This window comes from Callospermophilus lateralis, chromosome 14 (genome assembly GCF_048772815.1).
Source record: "Callospermophilus lateralis isolate mCalLat2 chromosome 14, mCalLat2.hap1, whole genome shotgun sequence".
In the NCBI taxonomy this organism is placed as follows: Eukaryota; Metazoa; Chordata; class Mammalia; order Rodentia; family Sciuridae; genus Callospermophilus; species Callospermophilus lateralis.
The window spans coordinates 18,741,721-18,769,142 of record NC_135318.1 but is presented as its reverse complement, the minus strand read 5'-3'; the positions used below and the strand labels follow the sequence as shown (position 1 = coordinate 18,769,142).

The following is a 27,422-nucleotide window of genomic DNA, read 5'->3' as shown; positions in this document are numbered from 1 at the left end:
TTTCTGATGCTCCAGGTTCAAGGGTATTTGTTTAGACTGAAAGGGTGTTCAGAGAAGCCTGTCTCTGTGCAGCATGCTCTTGCCCTGGGGTGGGGTGGGGAGGACATTGAGGGCACTTCGCCTGCAGCAGGAGCTCATATATTCAGGCTCACGTGCAGGATTGCACGTGTCTGCACATGCGCACATCTGCTCCCCATAGGTTCTTTTGATTGAACACCTTGGATACAGTGCTTCTTACCATTCCTCCCTCCATTCCTCTCTTCTCTTTTCCTCTCTCCCTCTTTTTTCCTTCAGACTCAGATCCCTTTCCAGGGAAAGGGATAGTAGGCTCCACAGATCCGTCAGGTGGACTGATGAGCACTCTCAGAGGGCCTTGCAGAGGACAGGGGCTAGGAAGATACCGAGACAGCTGGGCCATGCAGCAGTGGGCAGGAACTCTGGAGCACTTGCCCCACGACACACACCCGTGCCCTGTCCTGCTGTGTAGAGAGGCAGCGGGCTGCGTCCTTGTGCTGGGAGCTTGCAGGAGCGCCTGCATGCCTGTCTACACACACTGCACGCGTGCATTCAGCCTGGGGCTGGAGCTCCTTCCTTCCCTTCCCCGTCAAAGTCCAGCCCAGAGGGCTGGCAAGCATTGATTTCCCTTGGGCCCTGAGCACTTCCTTGCCCTGGTACCCAAGCTCAAGGGCGTCCCTGGGCAGGGTTTCCACCAGCTCCAATCTCAGGGGTTCTTGCAGGTCCACAGGTCTGCAGGAAAGCGGTCTTCCCAGGCAGGATCTGCCTTTACTGCGTTCAGATGCCCCTGCATAGTCACCCGGGGATGGCTAGTCACTGGAGTCTTTTAAAAAACTTCCCCCTGCCAGGCGCAGTGGCCCACACCCATAACCCCAGCTACTCAGGAGGCTGAGGCAGGAGGATCGAAAGTTCCAGGCCAGCCTAAACAACTTAGCAAGTCCCTGTCTCAAAATTTGAGAAAACAGCTGGGGCTGTAACTCCGTGGCTTGCCTGGTGTGTGCGAGGAGGCCCTGAGGACTGCAGTACCACAAAAAAAAAAAAAAAAAAAAAAAAACAACCTTGGGGACATTTAAATAGAAAAAACCACTTTCCCCTTCAGGAACACAGCACATGGATAATGATGTGTACATTTTTACTCATGGAGTTATTAGATGCCCAGGTACATTCAACAGGTCTGTGATGTATACTGAGCACTTATGACCTGCCCAGGACCTACATTTTGGGTTTCAGATTGTCTAGACATTTCTTGAAACAGACCTTATTGGATGTCACCTGCAGTTAGCCTTGCAGTTGGTACGGTCTTGGTGGGTCAGTGGGGCTCTGGAGACAGACCCGTGTTTGAGTCTGGCCTCCGGTGCATGACTCAGCAACGCCAGCGCCGGGCAGGGAGAGGGCTCCTCGCTGGCCTGAGGTGTTTAAGTAGATGGTGTGTGTGAGCAAGGAGCTGGTATATATATTAAGTTAGCCTTATACTTTATTTTGGATGACTTTCACTTTATCTGTCCATCTGTCTGTCTGTCTGCCTGCCTACCCCTCTGTGGTGTGGGGAAGCTCAAGGAACCAGATAGGCATGTCACTGCTGTGGGTTTGGAGTCCCCTGTAGCTCTACACATGGAGGGAAGCTCCTCCTGCTAGGCGTACAGGTACGAGAGGGCTGAGGTCCTTTTGCCCATGAACAGAAGCAAAACCAAGGTAAGTGGCAGTGAGACCCACCTTCTGATGACAGGAGCTGTGGATACCTTCAGGGATCCAGGTGAGGGGCCCGGGCTAAGTCCACAGTCACTTGATTCCTCCTTCTCTTAATGTGCAGGCTAGGGTCAGAGCATGTTCTGCTGAGAAGGTGGGCCCTCTAGGGACGGAGTGGGAAAGGCTGAACTCAGATGGGCAGAGGGCAAGGGGGGAACCCAACTGGAACAGGTGTCCCTGGACCATCAGGGAATGGTCCTTGATTTCTAGCAATTGAGCTGGGCCCAGGAGGCCTGATTCTGCCCTGTAACTGCCTCTCTGAGCCACAGGCCCTGGGAAAGGGCTCATAAAGGAGTCTCCTTTGCACCGCAATTAACTTTATTTAATGTTCACAGTCCCTCCGGAGGCACCTGCTGTCGTTATCCCATTTTACAGGTGAGCAAGAGAGGCTTATCGAGGTTAACATACTTGGCAAGTGTCTCAAAAAACGAAGTAGTTTTTTTCTGGTCTGCCTCTGTAGATCAAGGCCAGCACAGAGTCTGGGTGGGCTGTTGAAGGAGTGGACAGGAACGGGCCGGGTGCCCATGGAGTTGGCTGCCAGCAACCAGTGGGCACGCTCCCCTCTGGCCCTCAGCATGGCTCAGCTGGGTCTTGTTTATGTATTGTTTCTCCCTCTAGACTGAGTTCCATTTGTTTGCTTACCTTTTTATCCAGTACACAGTAGGCACTCAATGATTTTTTTTGAGCACACCCCTGTGTCTGGCCTCTTGGTGGGGGTGAGGCCCTGCCCACTCTGTGTTTATTTTCTTTCCAAAATAATGTGAGGGCCCCCACCCCACGTGCATTGTATTTGCTGCAGAACAATATAGGTAAACACTGTAAACTATTCTAATGCTGTAACAAAGGCTGAAAATATTCAGGCGTTCACTCAGCAACTTTGCACATTTATTGTCCAGGTAGTCAATAAAACAAGACGGGATGATGTTTTAACAAAGGCCAAGAAGGCAACTTGTGGAGGGAGTTGGGGTGCCTGCAAGCAAGGTGGGGTGCCTCCAAGCAAGGAGGCAGCTGTGGAAGGAGGTGGGGTGACCTGTGGAAGTCAGCAGGCATGACCATTTTCAATCATTTAGCATTTATAAGGCACCTGCTGTGTGCATGTACTTAGAAGCTCTGAGGGACTCAAAGTGTCTACTAAGACATGATCCCTGCCCTCCAGGACTGTGGCCTTTGGGCAAAGCAATGATGTCCCATTTGTAGTTATAATATGAAGCCAATGAATCTTTGCTGAATTTTTTAATACCATCATCATCAGAATTTTATGTTTTTGTAGTGCTGGGAACTGAACCAGGGGTGTGTGCGTGCATGCTAGGCATGTGCGTGCCACGAGTGAGCTGCATTCTGGGCCTTTGTTAATTGTTGAGGCTGGCCTTATACTTGACCCTCCTGCCTCAAACTCCTGAGTAGCTGGGATTACAGCTGTTGGCCACCGCCCTTGGCATGTTTGCTGAATTTATTGAGTAATTGAAATAAAAGCCTGATGAGCTTTGGGGGGTGACTGAGGTCAGGTAAAGCAAGGGTTTAGAGGGCTGTGGAAGTGAGCTTTCTCCAGCGATTCCTAATTCAACCACTGCAGCCTCTGCCCTTGGCCTCTCTAGCCAGAGCCACCTCTGCAGTGTGGGCCTGGGCACGCCTGGATATGAGTGTTTGCCCATGTCCCACGTGCTTTATGTGAGTCCAAGATCCCGAGGTGGTGGCTCCTGCAACTTGGTGCTCAGGCAGCCCAGGGCTCCGTGAGCTGCAGAAGCCAATTCGTTTTGCTGAATTCCACAACCACAGACAGTCCCTGGGAGGCCTGCCAGCCAGCTGGCAGAGGCTGTACGTGCTTCTTGTCCCAGGGGACCCCGGGCAAGTGGCTGACTAGATCCGGCAAGTTCATCCCCTCGACTCAAACACCAACTTGAGACATCTGCTCAGCGGATGCCGGGTCAGTAGCATCCGGTTTAAATATTGAAGGGAGCACACATGTCTCTCTGACTGTCTCTGGGCAAAGATCCTGAGGGACATATATCTCTTAAGGGAGGGGACTGGCATGATGGGCCTGGTGGCTGCCCTCCCCTTGCATTCCCTGCATGTTTGTGTCTTCCGTGTGTGTGTGTGTGTGTGTGTGTGTGTGTGTATAACACAGCATGGTGGGTTGTAGTGACACGTTTTGCAGTTTTCAAGGCCTAGCCCTGAAAAGATTTGAATTTTGGTTCTGAAGGCCTCCCTAGTCCTCTGATCTCACAGCGTCAGATAACCTCTCTGGGCTTCATTTCCCATTTATGTAATGGAAAAAAGTAATACCACCTCTGCTTGCTGTAAAGCATAAGAATAAAATGAAATAACATACGTGGAAATGCTTTGTTAATTACCCTATACTGTACGAATGTGAGAGATTATTATCATCATAGCCCAGCTCATCAGAATGAGAAGTTGTATGTGGCTTAAAATAATCCATCCAGTGAGCTGCGCTGAAATGTAGGTCAGATCATAGCCTCAGAAGTTTAGAGAGAGGCTGATGGGAACCACCTCATCTAAGAGGCACCCAAATGTGAAGGTGCTTTGAAAGCCATAAAGAATTACATAAATGTAAAGTGACAATTGCGTTTAAGCCTAGAAAGTGCACGCTAGTCATCCTGTTTCCTGATTCTGGAAATGTAAAGCTCTGAGTAGCGCCGGCAAATCAGGCACACTGTATTTGCTTGGATTTGTGTACTTATTTGTGTTCCTCATCTGTGTGTACAGACTCAGTTATTTATTGAGCACCTACTCTGGGACAGCCACTCACCCAGTGTTTTGGACTGTCTGTCTCATGCTGCATGCATCAGACGGGGCAGTGTGGATGCCGTGTGAAGGCCTGTCACTTCTGTCGAGGAGCTCATGGCCTGGCCAGCGCAGTGCTGAGATGGAATGCAGGATGGGGTGCTGGGGGACAGGAGCAGTTTATCAGGCCAGTCTAGCTAGGGGATGGGGAAGGGGGTGCAGGGGAAGGGATGCAAGGCTGGAAAGGGGAGTCTGGGTTTGCTGGGAAGCCTGAGGGGAAGGTGGCAGAGGAAACAGTCGGCCCACGGGCCAGGGGGAGCAGCTGCTTTTGCACCCGCTGCAGTCTGTTGGGCCTACTTGGAGAGGGGGCCCAGGTGATCCAGACGTCCTGGGGAGCTTCCTGCACAAGAGCTGAGGAGTGGACCTGACTTGCAGGCCCTGGGGTCCCCCTTGGGTTAACACTGTGTTTAGTGACATAATCAGCGTTTCATTTTGGAAAGATCAGGCGTCCCAGTGCGCGGAGTGTCTTATCGCCATGGCACCAGCCAGATGTTGGGCTGGGTCTGAGCCTTGAGTGATGGCTGCACCTGCAACCAGCTGGGATTGCAAGAGGCAGGGAGGGACCCGGAGGAGGGTGGGAGTGCGGTGCTTGTGTGGAATGTTCTAGTCAGAAGCGTGGAACAGGGAGGAAGGGAGCAGCTCTGAGTGACTGTCACGTGTGAGCTTTTGATTGATTACCTCCGTTCGTACGTATTTCACTGCTGTGAAGTATCATTACCCCCAATTTATGGATGAAGAAAACAAGGCACAGAGAGAAGAAGGAGCTTGAAGTGACTAGTTAGGAGAGGGCAGAGCAGAAATCCCCGCCCACCTGTCTCTAGTCCTCCTCCTTCACTGCTGCTGGAAGGGCTAATTCAGTCCCTTACTTGACAGACGAGGAAACCAACCTGGCCCCAAATCTGTTCCCGCTAAACGTGTTGCCGCTTCCCAGCTGCTCAAGTTGCTGTGGATCAGATTCTTCTATTTCACAGTATTAGTGATGCCTCTTAACTCAGTACTACTTGCAGATTTGATAAGCATATTTTACATTCCTTTGCTCAACCCATCAGCAAAGATATTGAATAAAACAGACCCCGTGACAGATGTGAAAATAAACCAGTTGATACGCCTCCGTGGAGCCGTTGAGGGCATGGCCCCGGCCATCTGCTCACCCTGCTCGGTGCATCAGCCCCTGCCCGGCAGCGTGAACCACAGCAGGCCCAGAGCCCGAAGCTCTCCTTCCACTTTGCCCTGTGCTTGGGCTCCATCACGGAAGAATGACGTGTTGGCAGAAGATAATGTGCTTTTTCATAAAGCTGTGCTTCAGGGCCAAATGCAAAGGGCAAGGGCCAGACCTGGCTGTGAATTCTGAGCAAGGGTCCCATGGAGACTTTCCTCACGTGTAACCCAGGGGTGCATGTGACCTGAGTGCACCTTACCTCATGCTGGGCACACAGCACCCTGCCTAGCGTTCTCCACCTCTCTGGACAGGGTGGGACCCTGGAGAGGTGGCCTGGCATGGGGGCTCCGCCCCTTCTTCCTGGGTTGGGTTGCCCTGAATTGAATCCAACAGGGGAAAAAATGTGCTGAGCACCGCCGGCCTGCCTGGACAGCGTGCGTGACAGACAGAGGTGCTGTGAGGACCGGCAGTGGGTGCTCATAGCGTGGGGTTGCTGGTCAGAGACCCCAAAGGTTTTGCCCTTGTGCTTGGTGGGAGGTGGGGCTTGCCCGTCCTGAAATGTCAAGTGTACTTGTTTTTAGTCCTTGCCATGTGGTGACCGTGGTTTCTTTTTGTTGATCAGAGTTTCCAATTGGCTTTCACATCTCTGATTAGTTCAGAATAAAAGTGAGAGAGTCAAATAAGGCCCTTTGTAATAAATGTTGTTTGTTGTAAAAATAGTTCAAAGCCCAGAATTTCTGGACAGTAGGAGTTCTTCCAGAATCTATCCTCGGCTCAGGGGATTCAGCAGGAAACAAAACAAATCAGGGACAAACCATTTGTTTCCTGAGAAACCTGGGAAGCAGGCAGAATGGACACCTTTGTCCCCCCATTTCCCCCTTTTTGGTACAAGGGTGCTTTACTTCTGTCTTAAATATTTTTTTTTTACTTGTAGATGGACACAATACCTTTATTTTTTAATTTTTAAGTGGTGCTGAGGATCAAACTAGTACCTCACACGTACAAGTGCTCTGCCACTGAGCCCCCCCCCAGCCCTCCCAGGCCCCCCCCCGTCCCTGTTTAAATTTTTGTTTTGAGAATAGGGTCTCACTGAGTCGCCCGGCTGGCCTTGAATTTGCCATCCTCCGGCCTCAGCCTCCCAAGTAGCTGGGATGGGAGGTGTGCGCCACCGTGCACGATCCTTTCTTAGCGATCCTTTCTTAGCGGGCTATCTGTGGGATCTTGGGGGGCGGCTCAGATCCAGCCGCCTGGCCTCCCGCAGGCACATGCCTTCAGACCTCCAGTGGCTTGGGCCTTCCCAGCCCTAAAAAGCTCCCTTTCCATCTGGTTGCTTCCCTTGGGCCTTGCGGTCGCACTGCTCCTCTGCTGTGCTTTCCTGAAGAGAACCCCTCTAGGACCTCTGCCCCTCGGGCCCGCCTCTCCCTCCACACTGGACCCCGACAGAGCAGGCCCTTCTACCCTCTGGCTTCCTGCCCGCCTCTCCCTCCACACTGGACCCCGACAGAGCAGGCCCTTCTACCCTCTGGCTTCCTCCCCTTCCAGACCCTTCTGGGCTGAGCTCCTTAAATCGTCCTCTCCAGCCCTCTCCAGGCCCTCTGTGCTCATTGCCGTGTCATTCTGGTGACAGTGCTCCTGAAGGCCAGCATTCTGAGCTCTGGCCCCATCTCTGTCCTGACATCATTGTATCAGCCGACTTTGGTTTCTGGTGGCAGCTGTCACCTTTCTTGTTCCCATAGTACATGGGTGACCATTCTCCGTCTCTTTTAAGAGCATGGCCTTCTCTCCAGCATGACCGTTGCCACCGCTGGGTGCCAAGGCCTGGAGCCTCTGTCACCCTCCCCTGCCTGTCTTTGGAGGCCCCCCAGGACTTGAGCTGCGATGGTCTGTCTCAGGGACATGCCTTGATGGATGTGGACAGGTAGAGGGGCCAGCGAGACTCTTTCCCTGGGCTTCGTGTCTGCAGTTGGTGGCAGGAGGTTTTCATTCTCATGTCCCTTCATTACCTGAACATTAATGCGGCAAACCACAAGCTATTTTGAAATCACAGGAAATGAAAGTTGAGTGGGAAGCCGAGGGCCATCTCATCTGGATCTCCAGGAAACCTGGGCGCCCTGCTCTTCTCCCCTGCGGTGCTGTCTCTCTGGCTGGTTGCTCCCTGGGAGAGCCCTGAACTCAGCTCCACAGCATGCAGGGCCCTGGAGCAGCCTGCTGCCCTTCCGCTGGGCCGGGGTCTCTCTCTCCTTCCTCAACATTATTTCTGGTGGTGATTAGTCATGCCAGAGCCTGGCTGAGTCAGAAGGGACTTGTGGGTGGTTTGTGGCCAGACTGGAGCAGTGAGGCAGGACTTTCTAGGTTTATGTCTCTGCCCCAGGAGACTTAGCAAGAGGGCCTGGCCCTGCACAGGTACTGTTGCCAGGGGGGAGGATGACAAAAGGGTCACGAAAAAAGAGGCAAGATGTGGTCCGCGAGACACTCCCCGGGTGCCTCGCACGTGCAGTTCCAGTGCCACGTGGCCCAGCTCCAGGGCAGGGGTATTGACAGCAGCTATAAAAGTCCTGCATCCTGTACAGTAGCCCTCACTTCAAGTATTGTGTGCATTATAAACAGGCACCACTCAATTTAATTTCTCGTGTGATTTTATACTTTTCAGGAGAATCATTAAATAGGTTACTCATTGACTTTTTGTACTTGCGTAAGATTTTTTTCATATAAATAAGCTCCTAATTCAGAAACAAATCCTTTATCAATGCATGTGTTATGATCTCGTGGTTGAGAAATTGTGATCACAAGAGGGAATAGTGCTTTGCTGAGACAGCGGGGTCCCCTGAAGTCCCCCCAGATACATTTAAGTGTGGCATTCAGGGTGGCACCAGCTTTACCAGACCGCCAGAGGTGGCGCTCACCCTGTGGGGGCAGGCAGCAGGGCACAGCCCTGGGAGTGTGGCTGTCATGGGGATGGGATAGGAGGAGGCCAGGGCCAGCCCCGATGGTTCTGGAAGGAAGTGCCTCTTAGATTAGCTCTGGCTCACTGGCTGTGTCGTCTGTGCCCACAGGAGGGAGAAGAACAGGAGGAGCCTCGTGGCAAGGAGGAGCGCCAGGAGCCCAGTGCCACGGCCCGGAAGGTGGGGAGGCCTGGCCGGAAGCGGAAGCACCCACCTGTGAGTGTCCTGTCCCACGCATCCCCCAACACACACACACACACACACACACACACACACACACACACACACGACCTGGGTAGCAGTGATGTACATCCTGCAAGGACCCGCGGATGTTAAGTGAGTTCCAGAGCTCACTCACATTCCCCATTCTTTCAATCCCACAGCCACCCGCACAGTGCCCTATTTAGTATTGAGAGCTGGAGGTCCCACAAGGCCAGGGAGCTTGGCTGGTGGGTGTTGGAGCTGGGATTTCAAACAGGCCCCTGACTCCCAGCCTCCCTCTGGAAGAGCAGCAAAGAGTCTGCTGGATTCCCTGGACTGGACTGAGCCCCTGGCCTGGCTGCTCGGGCCCTCCCTCCGGTCCACACACCCACCCTGGGCCTCAGACTCCAACAGGAGGACTCCAAGTGGGACCTGAGATTGGGCATCTGTTCAGGGAGAGGAGAGGACCCAGGCTGAGCTCCTCTCTTTGTAAGAGGAGCTCCGCAGCGCTGTTGAAGTCCCGCAGGGGTGGAGGCTGCAAGGCTGCCCTGCAAGCACCAGGCTCCGCTGAGGTGTCGGGGAGTACTGGGGTTGCCAAGATGAAGGGAGCTCGGAGAGCAAGGCTGTGGGCTGGAGGGTCTGCCTCCCTGAGGGCTTAAACTCAGAGGTAGATAATTATTTCCCAGCACCGAAGACAGCTGGTTCCTTTCTTTTAGTCCCTTCCAGCTGAGAATGGTAAACTTGGAGCAAGAAGGTGAGGGGGAGTCAGGGGCTCTGGCTTTGTAACTCAGCCCTTCAAGGAAATGCTCTCAGCAGGGCCCGTAGCACAGCAGAGTTGGGGAGGTAGGTTCTTAGATGTGGGAGATTTGGGCACCTGCCACGCGATAGAGTGCACCACTACCAATCTGCTCGAGCGGGCAAGAGGGGTAGAATTAAGCACCTGTAAACACTTTAACATTAAACCAACATGGGTGTTGTATGGCTTGGAATGAAAAGTTCACATGGCAGTGAAAGACAAACTGGGACTTCAAAAGAATTCCCAGTTGCAGCGGGCAATACTGGCCGATTCCCGGGAGGCTGCTGCACACTCTTCTGCCACAGGGCACCTTGAAGGAGAAGGTGGGTGGGTGCATGGGGAGCCAGACTGGAGTCAGAATCTGCCCCTGGCTCCCCATGGGCCCTGCCTGCCTCCTGAGGCTCAGCTGAGACCTGCAGAGCTAACTTCCTTTTCCCCATCTAGTTGCTGGGGACAAGAGCCACCACCTGTATCAAATAAACACCCAGCAACCCTTTGACTCCAATTTGTAAGTCTCTGAAATCAGAGGGAAGGCATCACTGAGAAGGGTCAGAGGGCACAGGAAATGGCCCACAAATGGACAAAGAGGGGGAAGAAGAGTGGGTTCCAGCACAGGAGAGACACCATCTTTGGAGTCCAGCAGGGTTCAAACCCGAGCTCCACAGCTCACTACCTGTGACCGTGAAGGAGGTCCAAATCTCAGGTTCTTCTGTGAAAAATAGGGGTGATAAGGATGCATTCCTTGTAGACTACAGTGACAATGAAATGGGCTGAAGCACTACCCAGCTGGTGCTCAGCAATGCCAGGCCTGCCCTTGACCAGCCTTTCCTCTTTAAGAGGCCACAGAAATCAGTTTCACAGAAGAAACAGCACTTGAATTTACTGCTTCCCAGCTGCGTAACCTTGAGCAAGTTACTTAACCTCTCTGAGCTGCTTCCTCATTGGTAAAAAAGGGCTGCAAATAATACTTGCCTTGACTGCCTACGGGGCCGCTTTGCAAACAGTAAAGCTGCATGCACAAGGCCCTGGGTTCGATCCCAGCACCAAAAACCAAAACAAACAAGCAAACAGTAAAGGTGATTCCAAATACGCTAAGCTGGCAGTGCAGTGAGTCCTGCACCACTGCAGGGACCAGTGTCCACAGACTGGGGTGCAGGCCTTGGAGGGGGGCCCAGCTTTAGCCCCTGAGGAGCCACCATGGGAGGCGATGTGCATCCTGCAAGTCCTGGTGAGATGTGGTCCAGCCATGTCCTAGGTGAGACGTGCAGCTGCCAGGACTCTCAGGAAAGGCCCTGGGCAGGGGCGTTCCTGGGAGGCAGTGGCTGGAGAGGACATCTTGCACGCTGGGGAAACAGAGGAACCACAGCCAGGCAGCACCTCTCTCCCTGGGAGCCTGCAGGGGAAATTCCTCCTGCAGCCAGGGGGCAGCCTTTGGCCTGTGTCTGGCCTGCTGGGTCCTGACTAGGGTGCCTCAGCACACAGCACCTGGGAGGGTAGGCGCTGCTCTGGGCCTCCTCCCCTCCCCAGGAGCGCTGCAGGGGGAGTGTCGCTGGGTCCTGGTGCAGCTGTGACCCTGAGAATAGCTTTGCCAGGGACCATTACAGTAGCTGATTAGGACTAAGCCCAGAGAGAGCAGGGAGCTCAGCTAGCCCTGATGGGGGACAGCAGGAGGGTCCTTTGTGCAAACTTTGTACTGTCCATGCTGGACAGAGAGGGAAAAGGCATATCACCAGCATCCTCTCCAGCCCCAAGGCTGAGAAGTCTTGGACTGCTCCTCCTTTTGCTCCCAAGGCCTGTCTGTGCCTTCAGCAGGATGCTGCTATGGGTGCTACTGTGCTGGCCTTCTAGCTACACCCTCTCCCAAACCAGCTCCACCTGTCCCTGGGGTGCCCAGGACAGCATGCTTTCTAGAACCCCCCACCCATTCCTTCCCCTCACAAGGAACACTTTGCACTTACTGAGCACCTACCACAAGGTAGGGGAGAAACCCAGAAAAAGATTTATCTTCCCAGCAGGGTCTTGTGGTGCATACCTATTAGCTATTCAGGAGGCTGAGGCAGGAGGATCACAAGTTGGAGACCAGCCTCAGCAACTTAGTGAAGTCCTTAAGCAACTTAGTGAGATCCTATCTCAAAATAAAAAAACAAAAGGGGCTGTTGGTGTATCTCTAGCTCAGTGTTAAATGTCCCTAGGCCCCTGGGCTCAATCTCTAGCACAAAAAAAAAAAAAAAAAAAAGATTTATCTTCCAATCTATTGTGCTAGAAAGAAGAGGCCACACACAGTCATATTAAATATCTTGCCCAGCATATCTCTGTTCACAGGTCCTAGGGACTTTCTTTCTTTCTTTTTTTTTTTTAAAGAGAGAGAGAGAGAATTTTTTAATATTTATTTTTTAGTTATCGGCGGACACAACATCTTTGTTTGTATGTGGTGTTGAGGATCGAACCCGGGCCGCACGCGTGCCAGGCGAGCGCGCTACCTCTTGAGCCACATCCCCAGCCCCCTAGGGACTTTCTTATGGGACAAGATCTGGAATATTCTGTCTGGCATTGCAGCTCATTATTATCTGATCTCTCCTGCCCCACCACCACCCTCACGAGTGCCCAATACCTCCTCTTTGGCCACAGAAACCACATCTTGCTGAACGCGCCTGGCTCACTTCCCCTGCTGCCCCTCCTGTTCTGAGCCTTCCTTGGTCTCAGCCTGCCCCAGAGCCATCACCCGCCAAAGCCTGGCTGGAAAATGAAGCCCTGTTCAGCCACTGTCACCCACTCTGGCCTCTCCCTTCTTGCCCTGTCTGTAAGTTAGTACAAATGAACTGCTGAGGAATCAAAGACAAGTGACAAGTCCAGTGGTCTAGACCTCACGTTGAGAAGTGCTGGTTGGTTACCTGTCTGTACAGAACTCAAGAATGAGTATATAGGAGTTTGGTTTTGGGGGTACTGGGGATGAAGTCAGGACCTGTGCAGGCTGGGAAAGCGTCCCACCACTGAGCCAACGGCAGCCCTAGGAGCTTTCTTAATCAGTTTGATATTGTTGCCACATCCATGTGCCTGACTTTGATTTTTACAAAAAGTCTAACTTCTCAGTGGCTAGAGAATTTTTAAAAATCTAAAACCAAAACCTGGCCTTTCACTTCAAAGAATCTGAAAAGAAGGTGGAGAGAGCTTGTCCCTTCTGCTAGTTTTGACCCTTGGTGTCGTGCCCTTTGCCTAGTCACCCCCCTGAGGACACAGATCATGAATGAAGGCTTATGGGATCTCCATCATTACCATCCCAACATTCAGATGAAGAGGCTGAGGTTCAGAGAGGATTCAGGACTTGAATTCCATGCCTCCCAACTGCGGGGCTCACGGTGCTCTCTCCTCCTTACCACTACAGCCACTCAGCCTGGCTGACTGGGTTCCCAAAGGGTAAGTTAGTGTACGAATGCAAGGAGGTTAAAAAAAAAAAAAAGTGCACAGAACTGTGCATACCAAGAAAAATATAGGTGATCAGACCACATGCCAGGAAGCCCGTGTTTAAGTGGGGAAGGCTGCAGTGGCCTGAGGACTGAGAGTGGGCCTCCTAACCCCAGGCAGCGCCCGGCTTGCCGGCAGCTCTGGCTGCAGAGCCAGGATGTTGCCGACAACAGGAAACAGGAAGCCAGCTGCAAGGCTGGGCGTGGCTTAGGAAGAGAACTGGCACCTGGGCCAGGGACTGCAGGCTGGCCAGTGCCCATGAAGAGGAGGAGGGGACCGGCCTGCATGTGTCAGCGTGGGCAGGAAGGGGCATCTTCTTATCCAGCAGCGCCCGAGATGTTGCAGGGTGACAACCTGCCTGTCAGAGGCCGGTTCTTGCCTGGTCACAAGCCCAGACAGCACTTCAAAACCTTTTGTCCTTCATAGGTGGTTCCAGCTGGAGCATATGAGGGACAGTTTCTGCCCTTGCCCACAGACCCTGGGGAGCGACCTGCCTTGTTCACTAGCTGTATGCGTTTTGTCATTGAAGATTTATACCCACCAACTTCCTCTAGGGTTATTTTTGCTTGGAGGGAGCATTCTGAGGTCACCTCTTGCTAAGAATAGCCCAGAAAGGGCAGGAGGGGACTGGGAGCTGGCGCTGAGCTCAGCCGAGCTGGGGTTCCTTACTCCACCTCCCACCCTCTAGCACACCAGGAGGAGGGGAGTCTGCCAGGGCAAAACTGCCCCCTGTCAGGGCAGAAGACTCAGATGCCAACTGCTGGAGGCTTGGGAACCCGTGAGCTCCCACTTAGGTCAGCTCAGCAGTTCCACTCAACTTTTAAGAGTCTATAGTACGGGCTTGGTCTGTGGCACACTCCTGTAATCCCAGCAGCTCAGGAGGCTGAGGCAGGAGGATCTCAAGTTCAAGGCCAGTCTGGGCAACTTAGTGAGAACTTGGCTCAAAATAAAAAGGGCTGGGGATGTGGCTCATTGGTTAAGCACCCATGGATTCAATCCCTGGTACAGAAAAAAAAAGTTTATAGTATGGGCAAATTTTCTAACCTAATAGGATCTTTTAATTCTTCTCCAGGTTAACACAGAGCTCAACTCCCCTTCTTTCCAGAATTGCTCCCGCACTAACCTGTTCAATTGTGACTTTTTAACTTGGAATCCCTTGTTTTTAGGCCCCAAACTTCTTAAGACAAGTTCTCTTGTTGCAGCAGGGTCAGTTCACTGCTGCCTTCTCTCCTGTCTTCTCACATGTGGAAGGTGTGAAGAAACTGTAGCTCATGAGGCTCAAGACTTTGCACTCTTCCCTGTAGATTCCCCAGCCTGAGCAGTCAAGTCTACCCCCACCACTGGGATCCAGTACCAAGGGCCTTAAAAGAGGGTGGTGGGCTGTAATCCCAGTGATTTAGGAGGTTGAGGCAAGAGGATCACAAGTTCAAGGCCAGTCTGGACAACTTAATGAGAACTTGGCTCAAAATAAGAAGGGCTTGGGATGGGGCTGGGGTTGTGGCTCAGTGGTAGAGCGCTCCCCTAGCATGGGCGAGGCCCTGGGTTCCATCTTCAGCACCACATAAAAATAAATAAGTAAAATAAAGGTATTGTGTCCAACTACAACTAAAAAATATTTTTTTTTTTTTTTAAAGGGCTTGGGATGTAGCTCAGAGGTTAAAAAAAAAAAAAAGAGTGTGGCAGTTAAGGGGGGAAGTGACAGACACTTGCTGTGACCTTGCTGAGCAAGGTGTGAGGAAGGAGTGCATGTGGGCTGGTGCATTGTGGGGAGGCCAGAGGCAGGCACTGAGAGCTGACGGGCCTGGCCGTACGGGTGCACTGGGGGTTATCTTTTTAACACTGTGTCCGCTCCAGGTTAGAAAGGGAGTTAGCCGGCAGCCTGAGTTTCACTCTTCTTATTCTTTCAGAAGCGCATGTCTCTCAGGAAGGTTAGGAGGGGCTGTGAAGCCGTGTAGGGGTGTCTGGGGAGGCTGACTCTGGCATCCAGGAGCCCCCAGTGGAGCTCATGCAGCCAGAGCATGGAAGAGAGGGTGGGGGACCCCCAAAACAACCCCAGGGTCTCAAGGGAGTGGCAGTGGAGGTTCAGATTGGCAAGGCCTGTGCTGCTGGCCACTGGGAATGAGGAGAGGAAGGAAGGGAAGGCAATGCCACAGGCCCCACTGATAGCACCACAGGATCGGTGCCAGGGCTGTTGTCAGACACTGAGGCTCCTGAAAGGGGCAGCTGGAGGCCACCCTGGCCAGCTGCTCACGGGGGCATTCCAGTGAGTTCTCAGAACCGACATTTTGCTTTTCAAAAAAATCCCTCTATCCACTTGTGTCCCTCCCTGACTCCTTCTCCAGCGTCACATGCTCTTAGGCCACCTCCAGTGAGCCCCTCGTACCCACAGGTTTTGTCCTCTTAGAAGCCAGTGGCACCTGCATCTCCTGCTGCTGCACAGGCCTTGACTGACCAGTGTCAACCCCGGTTCCCTGTCCTGCTCCCATCTGGAAAGCTCCTGCACTTGGGTCTCCACCTCAGGAAGGACCTAAGTGAGCTGGGGAAGCTCCAGAGAAGGGCAGCTAAAGTGACCCAGGGAAGGCGAGGCTGCCAAGAGAGTAGGGCTCTCCAGCCTGCAGGCACAGAGGCTGAGCAAGTGGGGATGAGACCCGGGCTAGGAAGCCCCGTCAGGCGGGGCAGGACCATCACAGCCCTTGACACTTCAGAAGAAATACCATTCGCTGAGGTGGGTTCCCTTCTTACCAAGTCGGTCGCCTCCAGGATGGTAGCGGTATAGAGACTGACTATGGTGGATCTCTTGTACATGTGAGCTCTCCAGCTCACCCCGAAACCCTTTGAGGTTGACTTCAAAGAGCACAGCCAGGCCCACATTCAGGTGGACAGGTGTCCCTGCTGGAGATGGAACCCAGTGGGCTGAGTCACTCACGTGCCACTCACTGGGCAGTTTGTTCTCGCAGCCATTTGCCATAGCTAAGGGCAGCCTGGCCAGGGCTTCCCAAGCCTGGAGCTCCGGCCCTGATACTCACAGGTGAAGAGATCTCTGGGGAGGAGGAGGCAGCTCCCAGCAGAAGTGGTAAGAGGGACCAGGTGGGGCCGAGTTGCCCTGGCTGGGACCAGAGTTTCCAGAGTAGCCATCTTTGGCAACTGGTCCCGCTGTTCCCTTACCCCTCGGGTGGCCCTTTAAGCTACTCCACTGGGAAAAAAAGAAAAGCGGAGGAGTCAGAGTCCTAGTTCCCAAGTATTGGAGCCTCGCTGCACTGACTCCGGGAGTAGCAAAGCAGGTGAGCCTCTGGAACCTCTCTTGGGAGCAGGGTTCTTTTTGGCTCCCCCTGCTGCCACAGGCCACTTCCAGCTGCAAGATCTCTGGGGGAGGGCTGCCAGGGGAAGGGGCTGCAGGCAGGATGGGGGGCAGTGCTGGCCCTGGGGCAGTGCTTCAGGGGCGGGGCTGCCTGGCTTACTTGGACGTGTGGCTGTTTCCTGAAACTGGAGTCAACCTGGAAAAATCCAGGCTGGGTGGGGGCTGCTGGGGCTGGGGCAGGGGCAGCCCAGGAGTGGAGAGAGCAAGGGGCAGCAGTGCGCGAGGGGGGGCTCGAGGGGGGGGTTCTGTTTCCTTGCTCCTCGGCCTTCACTTGAGCATCCTGCCTGCCAGCACAGTCGGGTGTGTGTTGTTGGCCAGGCCGGGGTGAGCGCCGTGTGTGTCTGTGCACGATTGTGTGTCAAGAGCCCTTGGCTGGCCAGATGCCAGGGTTCCCGGATGGCTGAACCCTGCCAACGCCTTAAAGGCACAATAGCCATCCTGGAGAAGGTGGGAGGGGTTCCTGGTGGCTCTCCGTGGTCCTGTGTGTGTGACAGCTGCCCAGCCTCCCCCCCTCCGGCACTGGTCCTCAGTCGCTTGGGCCCCAGCTCCCTTGTCCCTTGCCTCTTGTGTGCCTGGTTTTTAGGTTTTGCGTGCAAACAGTAAACTAGATTAAAGATGGTCTACATATCATTCCCCCATTAGGATCGTGAGCACTCTGCCCTACCTTGGGACACATGGCCGCACCTGGAGAAAGAGAGGTCAGGAGTTCTGGCGTCTGGCCAGCGTCCGGCCGACCATGAGCAGGAGTGGAGGAGGGGCAGCGCGGGGCATTGGTCTGGGTCTGGCTGGGTTCCCTCAGAGGCTCCTTCCTGCCTCGCCCTGCTTTTCCTCCAGACAGAGGCTATCTTCTGGGCCACATCAGGGCCTGCTTTCCTTCTTGGAACCCTTGCGATTTGCTTGGGCTTTCCCTAGGACCCAGCCTGTGTTGGTCATCAGAGGAGGTGTGCGCCCCGAGGCGAGCCCTGGAGACGTTTTCCTCAGAAAAGTGAGGACAACACTGGCTGTCTCAGGGTCATCGTGATCATTAACTTTATTAATTTTATAAGTATAGGGACGTCAGGTCCTATGCTTGATGCTGGAGAGCTGTAGGTGGAGAGAAATAAAAAAGATAAATAAGGCAAAGCTCTCGGTCTAGCAGGAGACATATGGTAAACAAATAATTAGGTGCAGTGTGATGAGCGGTGTAATGAGATCGGGTGAGAAAGCGCTTTGCAAACAAGCGTGCCGTGTTGTGGGCTGGGGACGGGAGTGCCTGCTGCATGGACTTCACCCCATCCTTCAGGGGAAGCTGGGACCAGCAGCTGTTCACACTTGCCAGCTACATGGCAGGGGCTTTGGGAACCGAGGATGTGGGTAAGGCTGGGGCTGCAAGGACAGGAGGCCAGCACAAGCCCCCAGTGATGGGAGAGATTGAAATGTTCCCTAGAGGACAGAAGGTAGAGTGGTGGTCACTAAGGAAGGGGAGAACTGGGCGGGGGTTGCTGTTTAATGGGTGCAGAATTTCTGCTCCAGATGACAAAATCATTTTGGAGATGATAGATGGTAGTGAGGGTTGTACAATAATGTGAAAGAACTTCATGTATACTTGGAAATGGTTAAAATGATAAATTTTGTGTATACTTGGCAGTCCCCAGTCATTTCCCCTAGCCTCAGCTCAGGATTTTTCAAAGACACTTTGACACTGGGGTTAATCCTTTGTCAAAAAGGCTGTCCTACACCTGTAGGATGCGGAGCAGCACCCTGGCCTCCTACTCACTAGATGCCAGCAACCACTTAATAATAAAAAAAAGTCTCTAGTCAAGTGCAGTGGCACATGCCTGTAATCCCAGTGGCTTAGAAGGCTGAGGCAGGAGGATCACAACTTGGAGGCCAGCTTAACAAGGCCCTAAACAACTTAGTGAGACCCTGTCTCAAAATAAAAAATAAGAAGGCCTGGGGATGTGGCTCAGTGGTAAAGTGTCACTGGGTTCAATCCCCAGTACTCCTTTCCCTCCTGCCAAAATGTCTCCAGACATTACCAAATATCCTGGGGTGGAGGTGGCAAAGTCACCCCCAGGTGAGAACCATCAGCCTGGTGTATTGGAATGAGCTGTTTACAGGACAGGCCTGAGGAGGAGCTGGTGCGCAACAGGGAACAGGAGGCCGTTGTCCAGTAGGGGTGGGGCTTGCCTGGCAGGAAGACAAAGACAAAGACCAGCGAACTCTGAGGGACCTTGGAGGTGCTGGGCAGTGTTTGAATACCCAAACGAGGCACGCCTGGTGGGGGAGGCAGGCACTGGACAACAGGACCAGCTTCACTCAGATCTGGGATACTAGTGTCATGACCTGCAGTGGTCCCTGAACAGTGGACACGGCCACTGTTCCCATTCTGAAGCCATCATCTGCAACTGCTGTGGGTGCCATCTGAGATGGCATTCTCAGGGGTGTGCTGTGTTTCCTTCTAGGGCACTGTCAAAATAAAAGCAAACAGGACTGGGCGTAGCTCCATGGCAGAGCACTAGCCAAGCAGGGGCAAGGCCCTGGGTTCAGTCCCCAGGACGGCAAGGATGGTGGCTGGCGGATGGAGCAAACAATTCCAGCTCTTCCGGGCTGGAGATGTGGCTCAAGCAGTAGCACGCTCGCCTGGCATGCATGCGGCCCGGGTTCGATCCTCAGCACCACATACAAAGATATTGTGTCCGCCAAATACTAAAAAATAAATATTAAAATTCTCTCTCTCCCTCTCTCTCCTCTCTCTCAATCTTAAAAAAAAAAAAAAAAATTCCAGCTCTTCCATCTGGCATGGTAATGGGGCTGAAGCTCCCTCCAAGATCATGAGCAAGGTGTTCACACTTTTAACCTTGTCTTTGCCATCAATGAGTCAGTTGTGAATATTTATTGAGCACCTGCCAGATGCCCTGCTCCACACTAAATCTGGCTGGATTAAGCAGAGGCTCTGAGCTCCAGGAGTCCACAAACTAGAAAGGTGGGGAAGAGGAGAAGAGAGGTGGGAACAGCCAGGCAGGCACGGAGGTGGCTGCAGAGGAGTCCAGGCTGGCTGGGTGGGTGAGTCCCCCAGGCTTCTCACCTGAGTAAGCACCCAGCTCCTACCAGACTTGGAAAACTGCTTCAGGCCATGTGCTCTCACCTCCTTCCTTTCCCTCAGTGGTTTCCTCTGTTGGATTTGTCCTGCCCAGTTAGACTGGGCTCCAAAGATCCTCAGTGAGGGGCCACATAAAGCCCAGGTTTTTTGTTTTTTCTTCAATACTGGGGATTGAACCCAGAACCTCACTGAGCTACTTCCCCAGCCCTTTTTAAGTTTTTATTTTGAGACAGACCTCACTAAGTTGCAGAGGCTGCTCTTGAACTTAGGATCCTCCTGCCTCCAGCCTCCTAAGTACCTGGGATTACAGGCTGTCACTCATTGGAGCAGCCCAGGGCATTCTTGATGGGTTCCAGAACACATCCGGTTGACCATGCAGGAACCAGCAACTTGCCCTAATCTGAAAGCTCTGGCTGACTCAGGACTCATCAAACCCAGAGACAGTGGACTGAAGGATGGGACTTTGTGGACCAGTGGGACGAGGTGGAGGGGCCAGCTGCTGAGCTAACTCTAGGCCTGAAGCTGTGCAGAGTCCCTCTCTCCTCATGTGCCCAGTGTGCCAGCTTCAGACTGGGGTCCTCCTGGCAAGGCAGAGGCAGTGCTTACTCAATGTCCCTGAATGACCCAGCAGGTCAGGCCTTGGGCTGGGTCTCAGAGCTGGCACTCCTGGGTCCCTATGCTATGTAGCTGTCAGTCAGTAGGAAGTGAGTCCCAGGGTAAGAGGAGGTCTTGTGATCCCAAAGCAGGAAGTGACAGTGGAGTGGCCTCCAGCAATTCTGTGGGGCAGCAGATGGCCAAAGGAAAAGAAGACACAGTCACAGTGAGAGATTAGCTCTGACCAGGAGGGACCCACAGCCACTGCCCTGTAGTGCCGTGTCGGGGACCTTGTGGTGCCTGGCGTAGCTGGACCACAGAAGGTGGCTACTGGGGCAGCAGTGTGTGCCCCTTTCCTGGCTGTGTGGGCAGGGTGACAGAATTTACACTAGGGAGGTGCATTCTAGACTGGAGTTGAGAGAGGCTGGGTCCTGGGCAGGGAGGGACACAGGATGTCGTGCTGCCTAGGCCGTGGACAGGGGTCTGCATGCTCTGCTATCACTCTATGTCTGGCTGCCCTGCTCTGCTGGCCCGGCCCCTGCTCAGGTGCTTGCTCTTCTGCTTGCTGCAGCCTCCTGGGCTTGCAGCAGCATAGCTTCCTGGGGGCTTCTCTCTTCCCAGAGGCAGGCCTGCCCCAGCTCTCTGAGCAGCTTAGGAAAGAGCTCACCTAGGGAGCCGAGCCAGGGGAGGAGCAGACCTGGGAGGACCCTGGTTTTGCTATTTTTTTTTTTTCCAAGGCCCTGGCCCCTATTTGCCACCTCTGAGACTTCCTTGCCAGATAGCAGTGGGCTCAGAGGCTAAGTCCTAGCCCTGCACTGCAGAAGCTGTGCCATGCAGGGGAGGGGCTGGAGTCACTCCTCTCAGGCTGTGATCTCCTCAAGGCAAGATGACCTTCTCAAGGGAACTTGGCCATTCTCCTCGCACTTAGACAGGCATGCCCTTAACCCTGCCAGTCCACTCTTGGGATTCTGTCCTTAGTCACAAATACATTTAAGGAGCCGCAAGTGCCAGGGTGCTCACTGCAGCAGAAAGCAAATGGGCCCAAGTGTCCACCCGGTACACAAATCCTGGAGCGCCCATTAAACAGGAGGCAGATCCATAAGCACTGTGTGGAGAAACACCCACTGTTTATTAAGGGAAAAGTGAGTTGCAACACATTACAAGTCGCACCCTTTGATAAAAACATGATTCTGAATCTGGATACACTGTGAATATGTATGGTTAAACGTGTGACTTACACACGACCATAAAAAGTCTAAAAAGGATGCTTGCCCAACTCTTAGTAATGGTTCACCTTGTAGGGAGTGATTGGGGCATGGGGAGTTATATTAGGAAGTTGCTTAACCTCATTCATTTTTATGCAGTTTGAATTTTTTTTTTAAAGAGAGAGAGAGGAAAGAGAATTTTTTTAATATTTATTTTTCAGTTTTTGGTGGACACAACATCTTTATTTTTTTTATTTTATGTGGTGCTGAGGATCGAACCCAGCGCCCCTGCATGCCAGGCGAGCGCGTTACCACTTGAGCCACATCCCTAGCTCTGAAATTTTATAATATATGTCTTTTTATTACTAATTTTTTTCAGTTGATACATAAAAATTATACACATTATGGGTACAGTGGTGCTTGCCTAAAATCTCAGCAACTTTGGAGGCTGAGGTGGGAGGATCACAAATGCAAGGCCAGCCTTGGCAACTAATTGAGGACCTTTCTCAAAATTAAAAATAAAGTCGGGTGTGGTGGCACACGCCTGTAATCCCAACAACTCAAAGGCTGAGGCAGAAGGATTGCAATTTCAAGGTCAGCCTCAGCAATTTAGCGAGACCCTGTTTCAAAAAATAAAAAAGGCTGGGGATGTAGCTCAGTGACAGAGCACCTCTGGGTTTAATCCCTAGTATTGCAATTAATTAATTAAAGTAAAATAATAAAAAATAAAAAGGGCTGAGGATATAACTCAGTGGTAGAGAACCCGAGTCCAGAAAGAAAGTTATACATATTAATGGGATACCATGTGATATCTCGATAAATGTATATATTGTGTTTAAATCAGGTTAAACATACTTCTGTCCTTAAACATTTATCATTTCTTTATGCTAAAAACATACAAAATTCTTTCTACTTTTTGACATATATGGTACCATATCTATAATCACGCTACTGTGCAACAGCACACCATAGCTTCTTACTTCTAACTATAAATTAAAGTTCCCTTCCATCAACCTATCCCCAGCCAAGTCCCTATCCATGGCCCAGGACTCAGGACTATAATGGGGGAGGCCGGGGACTTAAACAAAGCTCCCATTGGTTGAGACTAGTCATCTCACCTCACAGGTGAGGATACCAACGCACCTGCTGAGAGCAGTGCCTTCCTGGAGGCTTGCTGAGCCCGTTCTGCCCCTGGCCTTCTACTTCCTGGGCCTGGGCATCCTATAATGGAGGGCTGCTGAGTACAACCTGGTGCCCAGGAGGGTGGCAGAGCAGTGAGTGCAGGGACCCTGGTCTTTTTCTTCCCCAAGCTGACCACTAGCATTCTTCCCAAGATGTCCTGACCTCTTCCCTTCAGATGGCCGAGGACAGAGCATGCATGCACAGAGCACGAAGGACACTGGATTTTCTGCACTTGTTCTGTCTTTACAAATTAAGTGACTTTCAAGAAGTCATAAAATTCTCCCAGAGTCTTGGGCTCCCCACCCACTTCCCAGGGAGACTGAGAGGCTGTAATGGGGCGTGCGAGGGCCATTAGGATGACTCCATACTTGGTTTCTATTAGCTGGAACCTGAGTAAACTCAGTCCTCAGGTTTCATGGGATGAAGCATTGCATTGCCTTTTGAGGGGGCAGTGAGACTCCCATGCTCAGGAGTGGCTGCTGCAAAGGCTGCAGATTGCTTGCTGGGGCCTTGGCTCTCCCAGAACCCATGGGGGCCTAATCTGAGGGGCAGAGAGCTGTACTGGGCTTTGGCCCAGGAAATGCTTCTTTGAGAGGCCTCTTTTGACTCTCAAGCTTTGAGACACCAGGAGGAAAGCTGTGGATGCTCTTACAGAAGTCAGGCCAGCCTGGGGTTCCCAGAACTGATATGGAGGCACTGGAATCTTCTAGGGAAGGGTCCTGGTTTGATGACAAATAACATGAAAAGCATTTGTTTTGAAAAGGGACTGCAGAGAAGGCTTGGAAGCCCTCGGAACCTTAGTGAATTGGGGTCCACAGGGGTGCCAGCAGGACCAGGCTGGCCAACTGCTTTGCATCTTACCCTCTGTCTCACACTGGAGTCCACAGACCCCTTAATGTGGGGGTCAGGCCACAGACCCTCTGATGTCGAAAGCAAACAATGTGTCTGCTTGTCAGTTCTTGGACTGAGGGCGCATAACTTCCACCAGAATGTCAGAGAGTCTGTGACCCAAAAGAGGCCGAGGTCTTGGCCTAACCCTTCCCTGTGCATCTTCCTTTGTTTCCAGGTGGAAAGCAGTGACACACCCAAGGACTCTGCGGCCACTTCCAAGTCCCTGTCCATGGCCCAGGACTCCGGCCCTGCAGAGTTGTTACCCAATGGGGACTTGGAGAAGCGGAGTGAGCCCCAGCCTGAGGAAGGGAGCCCCGCTGGTGGACAGAAGGGCGGGGCCCCAGCCGAGGGAGAGGGTGCAGCTGAGTCCCCGCCTGAAGCCTCCAGAGCAGTGGAGAATGGCTGCTGTGCACCCAAGGAGGGCCGGGGAGCCTCTGCAGAAGAGGGTGAGTCTGTTCTGGGCCCACTGATCCCCTGAGGGCCAAGACCTGTTCCCTGGCAGATAGGTCCCGGCAGGATGGGCCAGGGTGGGAGCTGGGGCTCTGCTTGCCAAGCAGTGGCCTGCAGACTGCTGGCTGAATGCAGTGGCCACACATGGCTTATTTGGCCCACACAGTGCTTTAAACATTTTAAAAATTAGTTACCAGTATTTAAAAATCAAGAAACTTCACATAAAAATCTGGAGTTTTGGCTTTTCATGGGAAGGAAAAAAAAAAAAGCTAGATTTGGCATCAGTGGGTTTGCACAATGCCAAGGGTGGCTAGACGAGAATAATGGGCATCCCCCTTCCTGCTCGGTTGGCCAGGTGCCTCAGTTTTCCTTAGCCCCCACCTGGCCTGCTTACTCTTCCACATGACTGGCAGCTCTTGGGGACTGCCATGTGTGTGTGTATCTGCTCTGACCTGAGAATGTGAGTGCAACAGATAGCCTATTTGCCTCCCCCAGCACAGAGCTCCCGATCTGCACCCCACCCCCACCCCCAACACTACCATAGTCTGGTTGATTCCATTGGAAAATTGGTTGTGGCAATGGGGCGTGGGAGAGGGTGGGGTGGGGGAGGGGTGGCTCTGTGCACTGCCCAGCCAGCCTAGGCTTCTTCATCTGGGGACTTTCTGGCCTCGTCCTGGATTTCTGGAATGTTGCCCACTTTTCTCTTTCAGGTTAAGCCAGAGATTTCAGGGCCAACCGAGCTGTAAACAAGTTAGTAATGAGGACAACTAGCATTTGTGTGGGGCTTCACAGCTTACACTGCACTTCCTCAGACATTATCACATTTGCTCCTCCCAGGGCCCTGCCAGGTTGTTTTGCATATGTGCATTTTAATTTCAAAAAGTCTTCCTTCCAAGTGTGTCTGATGGAATGAGTAAATTGATTAATTGGCTTAACTTACTTTGCATGCATCCAAACCTAATATTTATGCAGAATGGAGAACATTTCCAGAGAAGAGATTTCCAAACTTATTTTAAAATATCTTTCATTTGCTATTCAACAAATATTTATGGTGCTCCACTGTGTGCAAGGCACTTTCTGAGGCACTTTGTGTTTGTTGTTTTATTTACTGCTCCAAACAGTTTCATTCAAGAGGTATTATTATCCCCATCCTAAGGGGGGAAATTGTGGCTGATAAAGTGCCTTGTTCGTGGCCCCCACGCCTGAGAGTGGCAGAGCCAGGATTTGCCGACTCTTGCTCTTCTGCTTCCCCTTCTCTGCTGTTCTGGAATGGGGCTTGTCATAGGTGGTTCCCACACTGCCCAGGCCTCCCAATGTCTATCTCATACTTTGTGGGAGGGTTGGGGGAGCCTGGGGAGAATGAAAAAGAGGGAAGGGAGAGAGACACCCTTTCTCCGGTTCTCAGTGCAGAGGTGCAGGAGGAGACAGCCAGCAGCCCTTCCCAAGCAGATGTGGTGGCTCCACTTCTAGGTCACTGGGATCACACCAGGATGGGCGGCATGCTGCTGCCCAGGACTGGGCCAGCCCCTCCTGCCAGCGATGAGATAGAGCTCCAAGGCTGCTCTTTAGCCTTGAGGGTTTGTCTTCACTTTGGGGTCTCCCTGTTGGCATTTCTAGTTCTTCTCTGGAGCTCCTTCAGTCAGCCAACAGGTGTTCATTAAACTGTTTAGAATGTACCAGGACCTGTGCTGGTCAGGGAAGCTATCATGAACAAAAGCCTGGTTCTTGTCCCCAAGGACATCACAGTGGGCCAAGGGACTACACCCTTTAAAATGTGTGGAAAGCAATGCTGTAAGGGTAAGGAAACCTGGTGCCCTGCGGAGCTATGACAAAGGAATCTAAACTGGCCCAGGTTGTCCTGTCTAAGCTGAAGGATGAGCTAGAGTCTAACGGGCGAGGGCTGATAGAGTCAGAGAGTGAGAACATCCCTGTTCCCAGGTGCACTCCCAGGTGGGAAGGAGCAGGGCACCCCAGGATCTGACAGAAGCCACCAGCCTGGAGTGGACAGAGCCAGGGGAAAGAGTAAGAGGCAGTGGGCGGCAGATGTCAGACTAGGCAGGCCTCTCAGGAGTGACCCAAGAGGCTCTGCAGTTTGAAAAGATCACTTTGCTGCCTGGACCCCCAGTGGAGGGAAGTGGCTGGGAAGGAGGTTAGGAGGCAGCTGCAGGCATTGAAGGGAAGCTGTTTGGCTCTGATGAGAGACGGAGGAGGTGATGAAAGCCAGTGATGTGAGAGGTGAGGGAATATTAAGGACTATTCCTTTCAGACATGGAGGATTTCATCAGAATCTTAATGCTAGAATGGATGGTGGCACAAGTGCTGGACATCTCCACCTTCAAAATTTGACCTTGGGGCTTCAGCTATCCAGGAAGTGGAAATGTTGGTAGGGATCAGAGCCATGGCATCCCCAAAGGCCACTGCAGAGCAGCCAGAATGCTGAGATTGGTGAGGCATTACCGAGAGGGGTAGGAAGTGGCCTCCTGGAGGCTCTGCCAGGGGGCAGTGGGTGTGCAGGCCTCCCCTGGTCCAGCAGTCAGATGACCCAGAGCACACTCAGCTGGTAGGTTCAGATGAGGAAGGAGATTAAGGCCCCAGGGAGGAAGTGACTCAGCCATGGTCTCCTTTCAGTTCCCCTCGTTCCAGGAGTCCCACCCATCTCTCCTGGTACCCCTTTTATTAGTTCCTATACAGCAAAAAACAGAAGACTTTAGGCAGTATTCCAGCAGATTCCCGAGAGCAAGGATCATGGATCCTGAGAGTAAGGCCAGGAGAAAGAATCAGGAAGAGGTGAAATGATGAGATGAGCAATGAGGTCAAGAGCCTGCCACCCGCAGGCCCTGTGACTGTACCTGTACTCCTGGCATTAATGCCACAGAGGATCCTAATGACAAGGGAACATGCTGTCCATCACCAAGCTCTATATGTTGATGTGCTTTGCTACACAACCAGCAGTGTCAGCATTGCTTGGGGAGCTAAAATGAAGGATCTCACGCTCTACCTCAGACCTACTAAAGCAGGCTCTACATCTGAAGAGATCCTCAGATCTATGCATAGTAAAGTCTGAGAAGCCCTGATTTTTTTCTTTGCAGTATTGGGGATAGAACCCAGGGCCTCATGCATGCTAGGCAAACACTCTACCACTGAGCTGTATCCCCATCCCTTTTTAAATTTTTATTTTATTTTGAGCCAGGGTCACTAAGTTGCCCAGGCTGGTTGACTTGCAATCCTCCTGCCTTAGCCTCTGAGTAGCTGGGATTACAGGCATGTGCCAGTACCCTATTCTTATATTGTATTTTTGTGAGCATGTTGGAAGATTCTTATTATCCACATTTTACAGATGGGGGACTAAGTGTTCAGAAAGGTTAAAATACCCAAGATTATGTAACTATAAAAGGACCAGATTAGGGTCAGCACAAAGCTTCTCTCTAGTCAGACAGAGCATGGGGCCCAATACTGGCCTAGTGACTGCCCTCTGAGTAAACCTGGGCTCAGCCCTGTCATGGGGATTTGGGTTCATTTCAAAGAGAACTTAGGGTG

The 27,422-nt window shown here is 52.4% G+C and overlaps 1 protein-coding gene across 3 annotated transcripts in view; it reads left to right on the top strand.

Annotated features, from left to right (window-relative positions):
* Positions 1-27,422, top strand: part of Dnmt3a (DNA methyltransferase 3 alpha) — a 72,600-nt gene that overhangs the window by 4,471 nt on the left and 40,707 nt on the right. For 2 of the 3 annotated variants that reach the window (XM_076833511.1, XM_076833510.1), the window contains exon 1: positions 23,833-23,881. Coding sequence is in view for 1 of the 3 variants with exons in the window: in XM_076833508.1 (XP_076689623.1) it covers positions 8,776-8,880; positions 23,611-23,881 (376 nt within the window). In the remaining 2 variants the exon portion in view is untranslated. Of the gene's footprint in view, positions 1-8,775; positions 8,881-23,610; positions 23,882-27,422 lie in introns of those variants that run through there. The other variant, XM_076833508.1, reaches the window with a different exon arrangement.